The sequence below is a fragment of the Ranitomeya imitator genome, chromosome 2 (genome assembly GCF_032444005.1).
Source record: "Ranitomeya imitator isolate aRanImi1 chromosome 2, aRanImi1.pri, whole genome shotgun sequence".
Classification (NCBI taxonomy): Eukaryota; Metazoa; Chordata; class Amphibia; order Anura; family Dendrobatidae; genus Ranitomeya; species Ranitomeya imitator.
Window position 1 is genome coordinate 190998794 of NC_091283.1, and position 20792 is coordinate 191019585.

Genomic DNA, 20792 nt, shown 5'->3' on the forward strand with positions numbered 1-20792 from the left:
CACCCATCCAATCAAATAAAAGTGTTTTTTAATAACAAACAAAAAAACCATCAAATAATAATGTTCAGTTATGCACTCAATACTTGGTCGGGAATCCTTTGGCAGAAATGACTGCTTCAATGCGGCGTGGCATGGAGGCAATCAGCCTGTGACACTGCTGAGATGTTATGGAGGCCCAGGATGCTTCAATAGCGGCCTTAAGCTCATCCAGAGTGTTGGGTCTTGCGTCTCTCAACTTTCTCTTCACAATATCCCACAGATTCTCTATGGGGTTCAGGTCAGGAGAGTTGGCAGGCCAATTGAGCACAGTAATACCATGGTCAGTAAACCATTTACCAGTGGTTTTGGCACTGTGAGCAGGTGCCAGGTCGTGCTGAAAAATGAAATCTTCATCTCCATAAAGCATTTCAGCCGATGGAAGCATGAAGTGCTCCAAAATCTCCTGATAGCTAGCTGCATTGACCCTGCCCTTGATGAAACACAGTGGACCAACACCAGCAGCTGACATGGCACCCCACACCATCACTGACTGTGGGTACTTGACACTGGACTTCAGGCATTTTGGCATTTCCTTCTCCCCAGTCTTCCTCCAGACTCTGGCACCTTGATTTCCGAATGACATGCAAAATTTGCTTTCATCAGAAAAAAGTACTTGGGACCACTTAGCAACAGTCCAGTGCTGCTTCTCTGTAGCCCAGGTCAGGCGCCTCTGCCGCTGTTTATGGTTCAAAAGTGGCTTTACCTGGGGAATGCGGCACCTGTAGCCCATTTCCTGCACACGCCTGTGCACGGTGGCTCTGGATGTTTCCACACCAGACTCAGTCCACTGCTTCCTCAGGTTCCCCAAGGTCTGGAATCGGTCCTTCTCCACAATCTTCCTCAGGGTCCGGTCTCCTCTTCTCGTTGTACAGCGTTTTCTGCCACATTGTTTCCTTCCAACAGACTTACCATTGAGGTGCCTTGATACAGCACTCTGGGAACAGCCTATTTGTTGAGAAATTTCTTTCTGGGTCTTACCCTCTTGCTTGAGGGTGTCAATGATGGCCTTCTTGACACCTGTCAGGTCGCTAGTCTTACCCATGATGGGGGTTTTGAGTAATGAACCAGGCAGGGAGTTTATAAAAGCCTCAGGTATCTTTTGCATGTGTTTAGAGTTAATTAGTTGATTCAGAAGATTAGGGTAATAGGTCGTTTAGAGAACCTTTTCTTGATATGCTAATTTATTGAGACAGGTTTTTTGGGTTATCAGGAGTTGTATGCCAAAATCATCAGTATTAAAACAATAAAAGACCTGACAAATTTCAGTTGGTGGATAATGAATCTATAATATATGAAAGTTTAATTGTAATCATTACATTATGGTAAATAATGAAATTTAACACTATATGCTAATTTTTTGAGAAGGACCTGTATATGGGGTGACTGGTCACCAGTGGGTGGTGTGTGTGGGGTCCCTGCTCCTCCTCACAGCGGCCCCTCCCCCTTCAGCTGCTCTCACTTCCTCCGTGCAGGGGCTGGGGCGGCCCCGTATAAGTCCGGCCTCTGGTGTGAGCAGCAGCCACTGCACAGTTTGGAGGAGAAGCATCCCGCCGCCATCCCCAGCATGGACACCTACCAGAAGCCCGAGGACAAGGAGCTGCAGGCCCTCAGAGACGTGGCCAACCGGCTGAGGATCCACTCCATCCGGGCAACATGCGCCTCCAACTCCGGGTGAGCCCCTTCATCTGTGTGCGGGGTCTTTTCATGCGTTATCTCTGGAGGTCGCCCCTGCACACGTGCTGGCCTGTATCACACCCCCCTGCCTGACCTCCACTTGTGGCGTTGTAGCCCCCAGCAGCACGTGTCCTGTGCACACATGGGGGGCGCAGTCTCTGCTCCATGCTGTGATAGAGCCGCATTGCAAATGTTAACCCCTAATTATCCTCTCTGCCATTGCATCTTCATTTTGGGATGTGACGGGTTAATGTGTCAGCTCCAGCAGGCCTCTACAGTGTGAAGCAGCAACTCCTTCTTAAAGGGGCACACCACTCCTGGCAGATCACTGACTACAGACTCCTGCTGCACGTGGCTCCTTTGTCTGGGTGCCCCCTGGTGTCTATGCAGATGGCTGGGGGGCTTCATTTGACATTTACACATTGTGACCCTTCACCACCCTCCCCACCAGGCTCATCTTAGCTGTGAAGGGCTCTTTAAGTTCCCATGTTGCAGTACAAGGTTAAATATTCTCTTCTGTCCTTGGCTTATGGATCAGGTACAGGGGAATTGGAGAGAAAGTGAGCCTTATTACAGGGCAGAGATTCTAATATAATGCTGTACACACGAGGGGTCCTCCAGGGGCTGTGCAGGGTCAGGATGGTGGCTGAGACCTGAGCTTGATATGTGGAGCCTGATGCAGTGTCATCACTGGGACCTCCTGATCTCTATCCCCCCCAGTAGACGAGCTGTCATCTACACACTGAGTATGACCAGCCAGGCTGAGCGTGCATGTACATGGGGGTGTCTGGCTGCTGGCAGTGTCAGGTGTATGGGCACTGCGTTATTGTAGCTTTGTCTTGTTGAGTGGCCTCCAATTCCTGGGACATAGCTGTCCGTGTCCCCCCTGTGACGGCTCATTCTGGATCTACGTTCCCTCTTATAACTTTGTGCCTCCAGGAAAAGTTTCCTAGACAGCAGGGATCATCCTTCTCCCATGTGACTGTATGCTCTGCCAGCTGTCTGGTGGGTGCAGCTAGGGCTGGTGTCGCTGCCAAAAAAATGTGTGTAGTTAAATGGCTAAGACACCGGGCCTGTGTATGATCAGCCTAGTCCTATATGTGGGGGGGCATGAAGACCAGGATTTGGGAACAGTCTTTATTGTGGGTCTGGTACAGGAGTGTGTTTCCCCCTTATGCACAGGACAGACTGTATGGAAGAAAAAGGGGAGGTATAGGTTACCTACCTGTACATACAAAGTGTAGGACACTGAAGATTTGTTTTTATGCTTTGTCAAACCCCATTGGATGCTGCTCAGAGGATTTTATATTTTGTGCAAAATGAGTTATAGATCAGTTGGTTAGCGTAAAATATGTTGTCAGAAATCTCTGCGCTGTCCCAAAGGGGTTTAGATGTTTTCCAACCTCCACCATTGACTTCCAAATCTGACTTCACCAATTTCAGGAGATCCTTCCCCTCCCTATAATCAGTGTCAGATGTCATACGGTTATAGATAATTTGGTGACTGTGTAATGTGCTCTGCTCCTCATGACAGGCATCCCACATCCTGCTGCAGTGCTGCCGAAATCCTGTCTGTCCTCTTCTTCAACGCCATGAAATACGATGCGGCCGACCCCGGCAATTATAACAACGACCGCTTTGTTCTGTCCAAGGTGAGGATGACCGCACCGTGCCTACTACTGATCACCAGGTACAGATGAATGACCTCGGGGAGACCAAAACATCCAACACTGCGGAGACACCATCACGTGTTTCTCAACGCAGTGATCCAGAACACTGCCCCCATCCCTTATGGGAAATATGCAAATGCATGTAAAGTAAGCTGCGGAGACACCATCACGTGTTTCTCAACGCAAGCAGTGAATAGCCAGGCCTTTTCCCAGGAAGCAACAACCACGGGAAGGGCAGCATCCAATAAAGGAAAACCACCTATGCCAAGCATGGTATCCATCCACAGACAGCTGTTTCGGGGTTTTTGCCCCTCATCAGTGTGGAGTAGGAAACTGGCTATTACTAGGCCTTTTACTAGGCACTGCTCCTAATAGCCAGTTTCCTACTCCACACTGATGAGGGGCAAAAACCCCGAAACAGCTGTCTGTGGATGGATTCCATGCTTGGCATAGGTGGTTTTCCTTTATTGGATGCTGCCCTTCCCGTGGTTGTTCCTTCCCGGGGAAAGGCCTGGCTATTCATTGCTTGCGTTGAGAAACACGTGATAGTGTCTCCGCAGCTTACTTTACTACTGATCACCAGGCATGAGGTGGGGCTGGTGCGACATCTCCAGATGGTGAATAATCAAATGGAGGGGCTGGGGTGCACCAGGTCCCTTCTTGCATACAGGCATGTTGGTGCTGGATCTCGGGTACCATGGTGCTGTGGTTTATGCATGACTAGAGCACTAGCGGCACAACTTCTCCAGTTCTCATGGTTTGTCCCTTTTTCAGGGTCACGCTGCACCCATCTTGTACGCAGCCTGGGTAGAAGCTGGTTACATCAAGGAATCGGACCTCCTCAACTTGAGAAAGATTGACTGTGACCTGGAAGGACATCCTACACCGGTATGTAATGGGCACATCTACACTGGCATAACCTCATCTGTTACCCACTATCCTAAGATGTTAATACAAGCGTTGGTTATTCTGTAAACTTCCAAATTTGTATCAGTTAAAATGTGATAATTGTACATGATTTTAGTGTCTCGGGACATAATCCAAAAAAAGCAAGTGAACATGACTCAATGACTCCACAGCTTGTGATTGGATGCACAGGTAGTGTCATTAGATGAAGTTTGAGCTCTGGTGGCAGACATGGATTTCATACGGCCACCAGAGGCATAGCTAGGGGTTTGGTTCAAGGGGCAAAACATCTGAGTGGGCTTCTAACCAGTTATCAGTAGGGCCCTGGGGCAAACGCACCCTCTACACCCCCGGAAGCTATATGCTGGCCATTTTTAAACCATCTTCTGCCCTTATATAGATGCTACAGAAAGGAGTTTAGATCAGCAGGGTCATTGCAAACTAACCGTAGTTGCCATCAGACACTTGTGCATGAATGAAGGAAGTCACTTGGCATTAGAAAGCTCCGCAGATGGCTTGCTTTATTGCCTTCATCTGTTTTTGATTTAAAAAAAAATAATAAATTTTATTAAAGTGTGACATGCAGTGACAGTATGACAAATTTTCCAGACAGGTACAACAAATACAAAACCTATAAATACGTTTTCATTTTACAAAAACGGGACCCTTGCCCCATAACAAACCTTCCCTTCCCCAGTCCCCTACCCATTATCCAATACAACCAACTGACAACATCACCTCTTGAAAAATTGTACAACAATACATGTAAAAGTCCCTCCAGAAGCAATTAAACGACCCCCATTCTACCCTGCAATAACTCTGCAGATGCCACGCCTGGGTAATCCATGCTTTCATCTAGTCTTAACCAGAGAAATGTTGTGCTAGACGAAAGAATCCTGAAACATAATGCCACCCCAGACCTGGGTTTGTGTGGTGGCCAGTAGCGTAGCTACTGGGGGGGCAGAGGGGGCCATCGCCCCGGGCCCAGTCACATGGAGGGGCCCACTCAGAGCCGCGGCCGTTTTTGTCAGTAAGCAATAAGCGGCAGCCGGCCACGGCTCTCTGATGTTTCAGACAGCGACACCAGAGTCCAGACACACAGGAGCGCAAGCTGCAGCGTCGCCCCAGGCCTGAACTTGTCACATGATGGAGGAGGGGCCCATCCACCCACCCATGACCCATCCAGAGCCGCGGCCGCTTCAGTGTTAAGCAATAAGCGGCCGCGGCTCTCTGACAGTCCAGACATGGGGACGCGCTGCTGCCTGGTCTCCACACAGATGGAGACTCTGCACGCTGCAGAGCAGGCCGCAGCCAATAGCAGAGTCTCACTGCGAGCGCACAGTGAGGGCTGGAGCTGGAGCGCTGCTAACCTGATAGTATCTTGACAGGCTGGCAGTGCTGCAGATGGCTCCGCCCCAGGTCTGCTCCTATTGGTCCACACTCTTCTCAGGTCCTAGTCAGCAGCAGCATCTCTTATTGTGCCAGGACAGAGCCCAAGATAGTGCCCGGCCTGCCACCTGGTCCCTGGACAAAGTCACACTGACGGACAGGAGTCACTCAGGACGGACATTTTCATAAATGTAAGGGCTGCTGTGGAAGTGGAATGTTCGTTCTTTTAAATAAAGCACAAGACACTGCACATGATATTAGTATGTTACTGTGAGAGTGGGAGCCGAGTTGGGGTGCGGGATGGGTGTCGCTGTAGGGGGCCTGCTATCTAACTAGATGGTGGCCCGATTCTAAAACGCATCGGGTATTCGTAGTCTAGAATATGTATGCCCACGTAGTATATTGCCCAGCCACGTAGCATATTGCACAGCGACATAGTATACAGCACAGAGCCACGTAGTATATTGCCCAGCCACGTAGTATATTGCCCAGTCACATAGTATATTGCACAGCGACGTAGTATACAGCACAGAGCCACGTATGTCACAGGTTAAAAAATAAAAAATATACATATACTCACCTAACGATCCGAGGGCCCCCAGTCACGTAGTATATTGCCCAGTCACGTAGTATATTGCCCAGTCACGTAGTATATTGCCCAGCCACGTAGTATATTACCCAGCCACGTATGTCACAGGTTAAAAGATAAAAAATAAACATATACTTACCTAACGATCCGAGGGCCCCTTGTAGTTTAACATACCATTCTGGTCACTGCTCCTCAGCGTCCCGTCTCTCCGCCTCCTGGGATCCATCGGCGCTGTGTCGATGGGCGCGCGGCTGCCGCCATCTTCCGTTCCCAGGATGCATTGCGAAATTACCTAGATGACTTAGCGGTCTCGCGAGACCGCTAGGTCTTCTGGGTAATTTCGCAAAGCATCGCTGGGAAAGGAAGATGGCGGCAGGCGCAAGCGGACAACGGAGGGTGAGTATAGCAGTTTTTTTTTTTCTTTTTTTAACATTACTTTTTTACTATTGATGCCGCATAGGCTTAGCAGTGACCGGAGGGGAGTATGGAGTGGGCGCCGGGGACAGTGACTGCAGGAAGCATGGAGCGGAGCGCAGGGGACACTGCGGGGAGTATGGAGCAGATCACCGGGGACACTGACTGCGGGGAGTGAGGAGCGGCCATTTTCTTCCGGACTGTGCCCGTCGCTGATTGGTCGCGGCAGCTATGACAGGCAGCTGGCAAGACCAATCAGCGAATGAATAACCGTGACAGAAGGAAGTGACCCGTAGACAATTATATAGTAGATAGTTGTCTAGGTGGAGATAGGGGGCTTATTATATTTACAGCTTAGGTCTTATAATAAGCTCCATCCTGTTAGGCTGTCTCCACGTTCAGGATTTCCTGCGCTTTGGATGCAGCAAATACACCACTCCGCCAAAAGCACTGCCCCCTGTTGTACGCATGGTGATTCCGCCTGTGTTCATTGAACAGAGGCGGAATGACCGCATCGTATTCATAGACTGGGTTATTCATCTTGTGGAGACGGAGCGTCTCCGGAAGATAAATAGACATGCTGCAGTCTATAAAGATGCACCGCATGTCCGGTTACACAGGTCTGCCACCTGGGTGTTTGTATGCATAGTGTAGATGGGATTTCATAAAATCCCATCCACTGTGCTGTAACATCTGGAAGCTGCAGATTGGATGCTGCAGCTATACGCAGCGTCCAATCCGAAGCAAATCCGGAAGGTTTCATGACCATGGAAACATAGCCTTGGTATAACAAGCCCCCATACAACAAGCCCCCATACAATAACCATGGCTCTAGCTGCACTTTACTTAAAGGGATTGTCTGATCTAATGCTGCAAATTTGCAGATACTCCTATGTGGTTGCAAAATTGTGAAATGTCACATCTCGCATACTAAGGATTCGCCATTGCCCATATCAACAAATATGCGATTTGCATACTCCTGGCCATGTTCTAACTGTGCAGCCTCACTCAATAACATTTTCACACGTCCATTTATTTCCGATACCAGAAAAAACGGTACCAGATATATCCATGTCCATATGTGCGGCACACGTGTAACAACCATGTGCCATCCGTGTGTGCCGCATCAGTACCACACGGACAGCCACCGGGGAAGCAGTGCTACAGTAAGCGCTGTTCCCCAGCAGCAGGGGCTGAAAGTGGCTCTTATCATTCTCCCCTGCTCTGCTTGTTAGGTGACATCAAGCCCACAGCTTGGTAATGGAGAGGTGTCTATAAGACACCTCTCCATTACTAATCCTATAGCTACATGTAAAATAAAGACAGTCAGAAAAAAGTCTTTTATTTGAAATAAAACAAAACAGTTTACCATTTTTATTGTTACGGCTAATCCATGTGAAGCCCTCGATCTCCTGTAATAAAAGTAAAATCACAAACCAACAATATACCATACCTGTCCATCGTTGTGTTCTAAGCAGTAATCCATATCATGGGAATATACAGTTTGCAACCGGGACGGTACGAAGATGCGACTGTCCTAGCTGTAAACCACTGGCGACTGAGATGCTGCCTTCGCAGCCTCAATGACTAGCGGTGACGTCACTGAGTTTACTCGCAGCCGGGCTGAACTGCTGTGACATCACGACCGTGAGAAAATGCCAGGGATGAGGTCACGGCAGTTCAAGCTCAGTGTCTTCTTCACAGGCAATCACTATGAGAGTAAGAGGCTGCTCTGTATTTAGGGGTTTAGAACCATGATTTAATGTATGTTATGCATAAAATATATTCTATTCGTGTGTAGCGATGTAGCAGAATATAATCTATCTGGCCCATGTGGAATGCACAGTATTCCACTGAGATGCCCACAACAGTGTTTAAAACTACCATAATTCTGTAAAAAAACGTTACTCAGGTTAGGGGGCCCACTCAGATGTGTTTCGCGCCCCCCCCCCCCCCCAGCCTGAACCCTTAGCTACGCCTCTGGTGGTGGCCATAAACTCCTTTACCCATTTAATTTGTGCACTTGGGTAATTTGAAGGGACAATGGCAGGATGGGCAAATGTGTCCCAGCATCAACCTTATACCTATTACAGGGTACCAAGGTCTCCCCTAGACAGCACAGTGGCTGAGCCTGTATACTGGGACATCATTACTGGTCCATTATCTGACTGTTAAAGGACCTATCTGGCGTTGCTTGCTTTGGGCAGTGGTGTGCTGTGCCCATACAGAGAAGACACAAGCATGGTCAGATGGTGGTGTTCCCTGAACATTGGGGTAGGATGTCATACTAGTGTGTGATCATGGGCAGATAACTTCTAGGAGGAGCATTCGTGCCTGTGTATCTCTACATACAACTATAATATTAATATACAGTAGTATATATCCTACACGGAAGAACCTTGCTATACACCAGAGCAAAAAAAGCAACCAGCCACACTGTAATATGTGGACAGGTCAAGTTTCCCATTCACTTGGCTAGCTGCCACTTTCCGTAGAGAAAGCTGATCGCTAGGGATTTTGAAGTCTGAGCTGTTCACTTCAAGCTGAAAATTGCATGTCAAGATGATGTATTCTTGGGGAATCTGTCATCTAAAGTCAGTCTGGTTGCGGCCAGGTATATGCTCCTAAATGTTTCCGAGAAGAAACTTACAGCTCCAGCCTGAGACGAGACCTCTTCCTAACTCGGCTGCAGGTGGCCGACTGCTCTACCTGTGTACACACACAGAAAAGACATGGTAGCTTGCAACAGTGCTGGGAAGAGTCAGACTAACGTCACCCTTGGATCTTTAAAATTACTAGTGGTTTACAAATATACCAGTCTGCAAATGTGCAACCTCACTGACTGTTACTGCCTACCCATCAAATTACTTTTTAAAAGAGGCATGGGCTTAACAGTGCGCTTGTCTAACAGGTGTTCAACCACCTGCTCAATGGGTGGTTGTTGGACTGCTCAATAAACCATAAGTGATCTACAAACTGCTAGTTTGCATGAATGTGACATTTTATCTTTTTAACTACCAGAAACTACCATTTGTGGATGTGGCCACCGGCTCCTTAGGACAAGGCTTGGGGGCATCATGTGGCATGGCCTACACTGGAAAGCACTTTGACAAAGCCAGGTAAGAATTGTCTGAGGTTTCCTCTGATGCAGTTCACAATGACTTATCTTCTGACTGTTGTATATTATCCCCTCTCAGTTACCGGGTTTACTGTCTGCTGGGTGATGGAGAGTCGTCTGAAGGAGCCGTGTGGGAAGCCATGGCTTTTGCGTCTCATTACAAGTTGGATAATCTGGTAGCCATTTTCGATGTTAATCGTCTGGGACAGAGCGAGGCGGCTCCTCTTCAGCATCAAACTGACGTATATAGGAAGAGATGTGAAGCTTTCGGGTACGTCGCCCCTCTTCTTGCAGACACCTGCTTACTTGCACATGTCATACGTGTTACAGCCTTCTGATACACTTGCAGGTGGAACACCTATGTTGTAGATGGCCATAGTGTGGAGGAGTTGTGCTGTGCCTTATGGCAAGCTGCCAATGTGAAGGATAAACCCACAGCAATCATTGCAAAAACCTACAAGGGGAAAGGGATTTCTGGTAAGTACCTGGAAGCAATGGCATCGGATGTACCCCCAGGCTAGACGAGGTTTGAGCCAGCTGACTAGGAAATATTTGTGTCTTCAAGGTGTCGAAAATCAAGATAACTGGCACGGGAAGCCGATGCCCAAAGACAAGGTGGAGTCCATCATCAAGGAAATCCAGGATAATATCCAGACTAATAAGAGCCTGACTCCAGCAGCTCCAGTAAAAGATGCTCCTGAAGTTACCATTGCCGACATTAAGATGCCAACCCCACCAAGCTACAAAGTTGGTGACAAGGTAAACAGAGGTCTGGTGTAACATAAGAACTGTATTTAAGGGTCTCCTGACTATATAAACTCCACCATTCCTTGCAGATCGCAACACGTAAAGCATATGGACTAGCACTTGCTAAACTCGGCCACGCAAATAACAGAGTTGTTGCTCTTGATGGTGACACCAAAAATTCCACTTTCTCTGATATCTTCAAGAATGAACATCCCGACCGTTTCATTGAGTGCTTCATTGCTGAACAGAACATGGTAAGTTGTCTTTAATGGGTAGAACTATAAATTGCCTGTAAAAATAAGCAGTTTACGTCTTAATAGAAAAAAAAAAACTTATCTTCCAGGTGAGTGTGGCTATGGGCTGTGCTACCCGCAATCGCACTGTTGCTTTTGCCAGCACTTTTGCCGCTTTCCTTAGTAGAGCTTACGATCATATTCGTATGGGCGCTATATCTCAATCCAACGTGAACCTCTGTGGCTCCCACTGTGGTGTTTCAATAGGTGAGTGACCATAACCGTGTACTCTTTTTACACTTGAAGGAGCTAGTCTCTCTGCTCACATCTACACTGTGACACATCTGATGCCTGCATAATCTGCAAGAACTGTGCATCTGTCCTGACTCCTGCTGATGGTGTACATGTCGCATAATTAATGCAGCTGCCAAAACCTTCTGGTTATGCAGGTCTCAGACATACGAGGGGCAGATCTATCCCTTTTAATAACTCGGTGATCTTCCATTATGTTGCACCACACATGGTTCACCAGTTTACTGTGTTTCAGGTGAGGACGGACCCTCTCAGATGGCTTTGGAAGATCTCGCCATGTTCCGTGCTATTCCTTCCTGTACAATCTTCTACCCCAGTGATGGTGTCTCCACAGAATATGCCGTCACATTAGCAGCTAACACCCCAGTAAGTGTTACCCTCATTTTAATTTGCCCTTCATGTTTCCCCTGGCATAAGTGGCTGAAATGTATTAGTCCAGCTCTTTACACTCTTTACATGTGCTGCAGTAACTTCTCATCACTTTACACTGTAGGGCATCTGTTTCATTCGCACCAGCCGTCCAGACACCGCAATAATCTATTCTGCGGAAGAAAAGTTTGAAATTGGTCAAGCAAAGGTAAAAAAAAAAAAAATGCACAAAGGCCTGGTGTCTCACTCCATAACCCTCTTATCTTTTAGACACTGCTTTATTTTCCTTTTTCATACAGGTCGTCCGTCAAAGTGAAACAGACAGGGTCACGGTTATTGGTGCTGGCGTCACCTTGCATGAGGCTCTGGCAGCAGCAGATGAGCTCGCCAAACAAGGTGAGACGTGTGTGTGTTAAAAAAAAAAAATAATTTTTTTTTTTTTTTAGCCATGCAGTTAACAAATTCTTGCTGCCATACCCCACCCCCTTGAGTCATGGAATGTTAATTGCATCACTAATTTCAATACTTTGATTAGAAGTATAACTTGGCACACTGTCAACCTCCAACTATTCTGATGGGGAAACCACAACTCCCAGCATGCTCAACTCTGGCATAAATATTGATTGTTTAATATGGCACTGACTGATGGGTCTATTCTCCTTAGGTATTAACATCCGTGTAATCGATCCTTTTACCATTAAACCTCTGGACGCAGCAACCATTATATCAAGCGGTAGAGCTACTGGCGGACATATAATCACCGTGGAGGATCACTACAAAGAAGGTAATGGGTTGTGCAGTGCTTTCCTAAAGCTGATTCGTCCTGTTAAGCCATGCAGACTTGCTTGGAAAGGGAATGGGTCTCTTGAACCTGATCAAAATAAAGGGGTTCAGCCACACCTAGGGTGCACAAAGTGTCTGTACGTAAATATTCATTTTGTGAGTGAATTATAAAATGGTCCTTCACAGTTCTAGCCAGTAGACGGCACCATTGCCTTAAACTCCACACGTTCTGCAGGACCAGTGCTGTAGTTTCACCCTGCACTCTACATCAGCCTGCAGCACTGCCCTCTAGTAACTGGCACTGCACCTTAATATTCTACATTAAATCCCTAATCTCTCCTTATTCCAGGTGGTATAGGGGACGCTGTGACCGCAGCTGTTGCAGGAGAACCTGGATTCGTTATTCAGAGCCTTGCTGTTAAGGGTGTACCTCGCAGCGGGAAACCTACAGAGCTGTTAGAAATGTTCGGCATCAGTGCAAAATGTATTGTGGAAGCTGTAAAAGCCACGTTTGCAAATTAATCAGATGAAGTTGTTGTCTGCCATAGAAAAGCACTTCTGTGTAAAGCACTGTCTAATACTAGCCGTGTCACTGGCCTCCACATAACATGTCGGCTACCTCAGTGTATACATGTTTAACAATTCTGACATTTCCATATGCCACGTGGCACGAGCTGGCTTCTACAGCTCTTCTAGAATTCCATGTCTGTTTATCCTCCACTGTGCACTTAATAAAGCAAACTCGTCTAAATGTTCTACTGTGATTTATCAAAGCTAAAACTGAGTCAAATTAGAGCAGCGCCCAAGTTTCTGTTATGTTGGGTTATCAGATCAACACTTGTATTCGGTGCTATCTGTCCACCACTGATGGTGAGGCCTGAGGGTTCTGGACAATGAATCGACGCTTGCTGAGACCTTCTGAATTAACATTGCGGAGTTGACTTGACACATGTCACTTATACTCTCAAAGGAGTGGGGAAAAGGCAAGTGTGTGTTTCTCTCTTCTCTTCCCTCCCCCCCCCCACCATTTATCAACTTGAGCCATAATTGAATGTTGGGTCTCTAAACTATCAAAAAAACATGGTGCAGCTAGGGAGGACATTTACTGACTTGCTCTTGTTCAAAGGGAAACTGTGCCTAAATTTAATGTTGCCCAATGGGGCCAGCATGACTCTGAGCCTGGCTGTGTGATTGCTGTATATTATGTACTGACACAATTGATATCTGTAAAATCTATGGGGCGCTATATTTTTACAGCTGTAGCATTCAGTACTGCAGCCTCCTCGTCGACCTGCTCCCCCAGCTGCCGGGTTTCTAAATCCTTTTTTTTTTTTTTTTTTTTTTTTTTTTCTTGGTCTTGGCTTCGATGGTCTACTCCTACAGCTGGGGGAACCCCCCCCCCCCCCAACCATCCAATCACTTGCATGGGCTTTCCTGGTGCCACCACCCTCAGGGTGGCTTAGTTCCCAGCACACGATTTCTAGGCACTTTCTCTCCACTCCTTTGCCTGCCACTATCTCCTTGCCCTGATGCCAGCTATACACGAAAACGGGCAGAAGCTCAGCTGCTCATCCATTGTGTTGGCCTTTTTGCCCACACGTACACAATACATGCATGCGCTTCAGAACACATTTTTAGATCATTGTTCAGCCACTCTCCTCATATCTCCTGGTCGATTGCAGCTGCAGACCATATTTATTCAGTCGCCATGACAGCACAACGAGAGAGGGGATCCGCCCTTCAGGGACAGGAAACCTACAGACATAAAAAGGCGGTACCTCTCTCCCACGTCAGTTTGGTTTCCTGTCCCTGACAGCGGAACCTCTTTCAGACAGGCCCTGAGAAGAGGGTCGAAGTTAAGATTTTCCTACTCCTGGCAGGCCGGTGCAGGTAGCGGGGGTCCCCTACCTCGGCCTGTTCGGGAGGCAGGAGGCACCACACGGCAGGGGGACTGCGCGGTGTAGGTGGCAGCAGGAGGAAGCAGCCTCTGACATATAGGGTAGCTTCTGGGGTGTCCGCAGCGCAGAGGTACCTGTGGAGCTGGTGCTTGGCTACTAGGGTCCCGGGAGTCAGGCTGTGCCAGTCGGGGTCGCGGCGTTGGTCCGGTGAGGGATCTGCTTGCGTCCTGGTCCGCGTGTCGGCTTGGCGCCGCGTCCGGAGGGGGCGTATCCGGATGACGCGGCGCGGCCGGGCATGCGCAGTAGCGTCATCTCCGGCTAATGGCGGCGCCCAGCTGCGGGGACAGTCGGGGCTTCGGGGAGGGGTAGCGCAGCGCAGTGGCGGACGGATAATTACCACCTGGGTTTCCCTGCTGGCCCCCATCCGGGGGCGGTACCTTGGGGGATTTAATGCGGCAAGCTGGGATGGTCAGTGTTCCTTGCCCATTCCATAATGGAGTCACCAGAAGGAACTATCGACAGCCAGCAGCAGGAGCCGCAGCAGCAACACCAGCAGTCCGATAAGCCTCGAAGAAGCTCCCAGCGTCGGTCTAGTGGCAGTAGCCGCGCTGGTGGAGCTAAGGAGGCTCGGATTTCTATACCAAAGTCCTCAAGCCGTAAGGATTTGCCGGCTACGAAGGACCCCCATCTACGGTACCACTCATTACTGGACGGGGTAAGTGATCTTCGTGAAAGTCCACTTAGTGATGATTGTGTTCCCCTTGTCTTTTTTTTTTCCTCTATCAGGGGAGGAAAAGTTTGTCCAAAGCCAAACATAGGCAGTGTGCCGAATGTGCAGAGCCACTTCCGGATGGGTATTTGAAAAAGTTGTGTCAAATATGTATCCAACGCCTGCTGGAGGAGGAGGCGCCTGATCTGACCTCTACAATAAGAGAGATGGTTAGACAGGAAATTAAAGGTGCCGTGAGATCCAAGTCTCGGGGAGCAGAAGTTAAAATATCATCCCCTTTATCTGAGGTAGATTCGGACTCGGGTGAACTGAGCTCAGGGTCTCTTCCGTCTACTTCCTCCTCTGAGGATCTGGAGTCTAGTCGAGCCTGTTTGTCCCTAGATAGGGTTAACCATCTAGTTAAAGCAGTTAACAGCACAATGGGGATAGAAGATACCCAGTCGGAATGTTCCATTCAGGATGTTATGTTCAAGGGTATTGAGCGGAAATCCCGAAGAGCCTTTCCAGTGATTGACAAAATCAAGTCGCTAATCTCAAAAGAATGGAAGAAACCAGAAAGGAAGGGGTCGCTTCCGCCAGCCTTTAAAAGAAGGTATCCCATCAAGGAAGTGGCTTCATCCTCATGGGATAAAGTTCCGAAGCTGGATGCAGCAGTCGCCAAGGCATGCAAGAAAACGTCTCTCCCCTTTGACGACTTGGGGAACTTGAAGGACCCATTAGATAGAAAAGCCGACATCTTCCTTAAAGGAGCTTGGAAGACTTCAGCGGGGTCCTTGAGACCAGCTATAGCAGGCACCTGTACCGCTCGGTCCTTGATGGTATGGTTAGGTCACCTCGAAGATCAGCTCAGGGATAAAGTCCCTAGGACGGAAATATTGTCCTCCATGCCCATAATCCAGGATGCCGCGGCTTTCCTTTCGGATGCTTCAGCAGATTCGGTCAGGTTGGCCGCCAGATCCTCGGCATTATCCAACGCAGCCCGGAGAGCGCTATGGATAAAATGCTGGCCAGGGGACTTACAAGCCAGAACAAAACTATGTAGCATTCCTTGTGAAGGAGCTCACTTGTTCGGACCGGTCCTAGACGAGCTATTGGAAAAAGCAGGGGATAATAAGAAACGCTTTCCCTTCCTAGGAAGACCCTTCTACAGACGGGACTATAATAGAGGATGGTCTAACCGCAGAAGGCCATATAGAGACTCCAACAGAGAATCTACTAGATACGACAACAGCAGAAGGAGAGGTAGAGGATTTATGTTTAGTCCTTCACGAGAGGTTAAGAAACCACAATGACTGGCGGACCAGGTGGGGGGTAGGCTTTCGGCCTTCTACCCAGCCTGGGTGCGGATTACAAACAATCCATGGATTCTAAACATTGTGGCGGAAGGCCTAACCTTTGACTTCCACCATACTCCTCGGGACAAATTTATGTTGACACCTGTTCGTTCCTCCTCTACAGAGCAGTTGGCGCTGGAGTCTGAGGTCCGGGAGCTCCAACAGAAGAAAGTTCTAATCAAAGTCCCTGCAGGCGAGGAAGGTAGGGGGTTTTATTCCCCTCTGTTCCTGGTCAAAAAACCTGATGGTTCATATCGCACCATTATCAATTTGAAAGGCCTGAACAATTTTTTGTTGATACCCTCCTTCAAAATGGAGTCAGTCAAGACAGCAATAAAATTACTCTTTCACCATTGTTTTATGGTTGTCTTAGATCTCAAAGACGCCTATTACCATGTACCAATACATATTGATCATCAGAGGTTTCTTAGGGTGGCGGTATCACTAGCGGGCACGGTAGAACATTTTCAGTATCAGGCACTTCCCTTCGGAGTCGCAGTTGCACCCCGGGTGTTCACAAAAATCATGGTGGAGGTTATGGCGCACTTGCATGAACAGGATATATTGATAGTCCCTTACCTGGATGATTTGCTAATTGTGGGTCATTCTGAGTCGCATTGCAAAGACCAACTACAAAAAGTCATGGATGCGTTACACAAATTGGGCTGGATAGTCAATATCAAAAAGTCGCGCCTTCAGCCCCTAAAAGTACAAGAGTTCCTGGGATATGTTATAGATTCTGGTCAGCAGGAATGTCGCCTGCCGGACGCTAAAATTGCTAAAGTTAAGCAGTTGGTCACCAGGGCAATAAATAATCCCTTAGTATCGGTCAGAAGTGCGATGTCGATCTTGGGTTCTCTTACGTCCTGTATCCCGGCGGTTCTCTGGGCACAGTTCCACACAAGGACTCTACAGTGGGACGTGTTACACAATTCCCGTCGTCTAAGAGCTCACCTCGACAGTAAATTCACACTTTCTACGGAGACTACACATTCTCTTGGTTGGTGGACTCACACTTCGAATCTACGCAGGGGGGTCCCTTGGATAAATCATATATCTAGAGTATTGACTACGGACGCTAGCCCCAAGGGGTGGGGGGCACACTTAGGGGAGGATTGGGTTCAGGGACTATGGTCTCAGTCTGAACAGGACTCTTCCTCCAACTTGAAAGAGCTGTTGGCGGTAAAACATGCCTTAAATAAATTCCTTGTACCCCTACAGGGTCGACACGTCAGGCTATTGTCAGACAATCGGGTAACTGTGGCCTACATTAATCGTCAAGGTGGCACGCGATCCAGTTCATTGATGGAGGTCGCAAATCATATCTTTCAGGTGGCCGAAGTACATCTTCTCTCCCTGACGGCGCTTCATATAAAAGGAAGTATCAATACCAAAGCCGACTACCTAAGCCGCAACATGCTCAGACAGGGAGAGTGGTTGTTAAATCCAGCCATTTTCAACCAGATCATTCAGTTATGGGGTTGTCCGGAGATAGACCTTTTTGCCAGCAGGGGGAACAAAAAATTACACCAATTCTGCTCCCTAAATCCAAAAGACAACCCATACGCTGTGGACGCTCTGCTGATATCTTGGCGCTTCAGGCTCGCATATGCTTTTCCCCCTCTAAATCTGATTCCTTTAGTTCTGAGGAAGATTCGGGAGGACAGGGCCCAGGTAATCTTGATAGCCCCGTTTTGGCCCAAGAGGGCTTGGTTTCCTTGGCTGAGGAAGATGTCTGTCTGCCAACCATGGATCCTGCCAGAGCTACCAGATCTGCTCTCCCAAGGGCCAATCCTCCATCCTCAAGTAGCCAACTTATACCTAGCGGCATGGAACTTGAGAGGTCCTTACTGAGGGGAAAAGGATTCTCTCAGAATCTGGTAAATACACTCCTTAAAAGTAGGAAACCCTCTACAACGAGCATTTATGTTAGAGTGTGGAGAAAATTTTTGTCATATTCAGGGGCTCAAATTGACCAAAAGCCATGTATAAACCAGATTCTCGAATTTTTACAAAAAGGCCTAGAAATGGGCTTGGCCACAAGTACTCTTAGAGTTCAGGTGTCAGCGCTAGGAGCATTATATAATCTTAATTTAGCCAGTAACCACTGGATTTCTAGATTTTTTTTTTTAAAGCAGTCACGAGGTCTAGACCAATTATTAAACAAAGGTTAGTCCCATGGGACCTAAATTTAGTACTCTCAGCCCTAACGCAAGCCCCATTCGAGCCCATTGATACCATCCCTGTAAAGATCCTTTCAATCAAAACAGCCCTGTTGGTTGCTCTCACGTCTGCTAGAAGGGTTAGTGATCTGCAGGCACTTTCCAGACATCCACCATACATGCAGGTTAGGGAGGATAGGGTAATATTGAAACCCGATCCCCTATATCTTCCTAAAGTTGCGTCAAAATTTCACAGGGTACAGGAGGTAGTCTTACCCTCATTTTGCTCTAATCCTGCTAACGATAAAGAACGTAGTTTTCATTCCTTAGATGTAAGAAGATGCCTCCTTAAATATATTGCAGTAACAGATGCCTGGAAAAAGGATAACTCCCTGTTTGTAGCCTATCATGGGGTGAGGAAGGGTCTTAGAGTATCTAAAAACACTCTAGCCAGATGGATTAGGGAGGCGATCTCTCTCGCTTATACCGCAGGTGGCAACGAAGTTCCAGATGGTATAAAGGCACACTCCACGCGAGCCATAGCATCTTCCTGGGCGGAGAGGTCAGAAGTGTCGATCGAAGACATATGTAAGGCGGCCACATGGTCTTCCCCTTCTACCTTTCTTAGACACTACAGATTAGATCTGGGTAGTTCCTCAGACCTTACGTTTGGGAGAAGAGTACTGGAAGCTATTATCCCCCCCTAAATCTTTCGTCTCTGAAAGTCTCTCGTTGTGCTGTCATGGCGACTGAATAAATACGTACGCTACTCACCTGGTAGCAGTGTTTTTTCAGGAGCCATGACAGCACCCTTAGATTCCCTACCCTATTTTTTTGGATGATTCAACACCCTGTTAGTTTTGGGTTAAAATTTATGTTCGCTTGCATAATAAAATATATTTATGTATATACTGCATCTGTGTTATTAACCAAGGTGGTCCTCTCATACTCTGGAAACAACTGACCTGGGAGAGAGGTACCGCCCTTTTTATGTCTGTAGGTTTCCTGTCCCTGAAGGGCGGATCCCCTCTCTCGTTGTGCTGTCATGGCTCCTGAAAAACACTGCTACCAGGTGAGTAGCGTACGTATTTCCTGTCCATTATCTGAGCCACTCAAGTCACCACGTACCACATGATTGATTACAGCAGTATCCTGTGCTTTCCTGTCCACGATTCAGTGAGCCAAGTGCTCAGTCTACACTGGCAGTGTCCCCAACTCCAGTCCTCAAGAGCCACCAACTGGTCATGTGTTCAGGATTTCCTTAGTATTTCACAGGTGATTGGAATTATTGCCTGTGAATGTGATGCAATTATCACCTGGGCAATACTAAGGAAATCTTGAAAACATGACCTGTTGGTGTCTCTTGAGGACCAGAGTTGGGGAACACTGATCTACAGTGTACCTCAGGGTCTATAGCAGCAGCAGTCCATGTTCCCTTTCCAGTTAGCCAGACATGCTGTCTACCACATGGCCAATCGCAGAGAACTTGCATTGCTCTATCTGCCAGTCGGTAAATCGCATGCACTATTTCTCTTGTACCAAATGACCATCTGCAGCAGCAGTCCAAATGTCCGATGGCGCTATCAGACCTACCTTCTATCATGTAAATCGCCCTGATTATGGTTGTAAATCATATAAATACATAACTTGGCACTCAACTTTTGTTCCAAGTTTTTTTTTTTTTTTTTATGCAGTCCAGCAAAAATAAACGTTTCAGTTCTCACCGGACCTTCATCAGGAACGTTGCTATGGTGGGAATAACCACTATGTACTTGTGAGTACTATAGTGGGTCCGTGACCATGTATAGAGCCAAAAACTCCCAGGTAAGGCAAAAGGTCACCGTATTAATTTAGGAGTCCCGAGGAACTGGTAGAGATCTGGTGCCTGGGTGAAGGCGCTCCCTCCGTGGGTACACTCCCACCAGCTGTCTGTTAGCGGTGGATGCCGCATTGGAGAGATCGTCACACCGCCCACTGGGTGAACCCGTTACATAGGGAGAATAGATGTACGCTATAAGGCCCCAAGGTTTCTCTAACAGACAGCTGGTGGGAGTGTACCCACTATTATACATGGAGGAAGCGCCTTCACCGAGGCACCAGATCTCTACCAGTTCCTCGGGACTCATTATAAAGTAATACAGTGACCTTTTGCCTTACCTGGGAGTTTTCGGCTCTATACACGGTCACAGACCCACTATAGTAATCTTCAAATTAAACAAAAGTTGAGTGCCAAGTTATATATTTATATTATTCACGGGATGGGCTCCCACTTGTGCACCACTTTTCAGCTGTGCAACGACATATTCACAATATGGTTGTGAATCAGACATGCCACAAAGTATCCAATAAGGCTACTTTCACACTAGCGTTAACTGCAATCCGTCACAATGCGTCGTTTTGCAGAAAAAACGCATCCTGCAAAAGT

General features: G+C 47.7%; 1 protein-coding gene across 1 annotated transcript; it reads left to right on the forward strand.

Annotated features, from left to right (window-relative positions):
• The first annotated feature begins 1496 nt into the window (after positions 1-1496).
• On the forward strand, positions 1497-12994 carry TKTL1 (transketolase like 1). The gene is made up of 14 exons (XM_069748407.1): positions 1497-1710; positions 3248-3365; positions 4158-4271; positions 9703-9800; positions 9879-10070; positions 10149-10276; positions 10365-10558; positions 10636-10800; positions 10890-11046; positions 11327-11457; positions 11585-11668; positions 11760-11856; positions 12125-12244; positions 12593-12994. The coding sequence occupies exons 1-14, from the start codon at positions 1604-1606 to the stop codon at positions 12763-12765; spliced, it is 1878 nt and encodes a 625-aa protein (XP_069604508.1). The 5' UTR covers positions 1497-1603; the 3' UTR covers positions 12766-12994.
• Positions 12995-20792: the final 7798 nt, after the last annotated feature.

Coding starts and splice junctions, on each gene's coding strand:
- TKTL1 (XM_069748407.1), top strand. CDS start 1,604: ATGGACACCTACCAGAAGCCCGAGGACAAGGAGCTGCAGGCCCTCAGA. Junction 10,801..10,889: donor TCATTGCTGAACAGAACATG/GTAAGTTGTCTT, acceptor CTTATCTTCCAG/GTGAGTGTGGCTATGGGCTG. Junction 12,245..12,592: donor GGAGGATCACTACAAAGAAG/GTAATGGGTTGT, acceptor TCCTTATTCCAG/GTGGTATAGGGGACGCTGTG.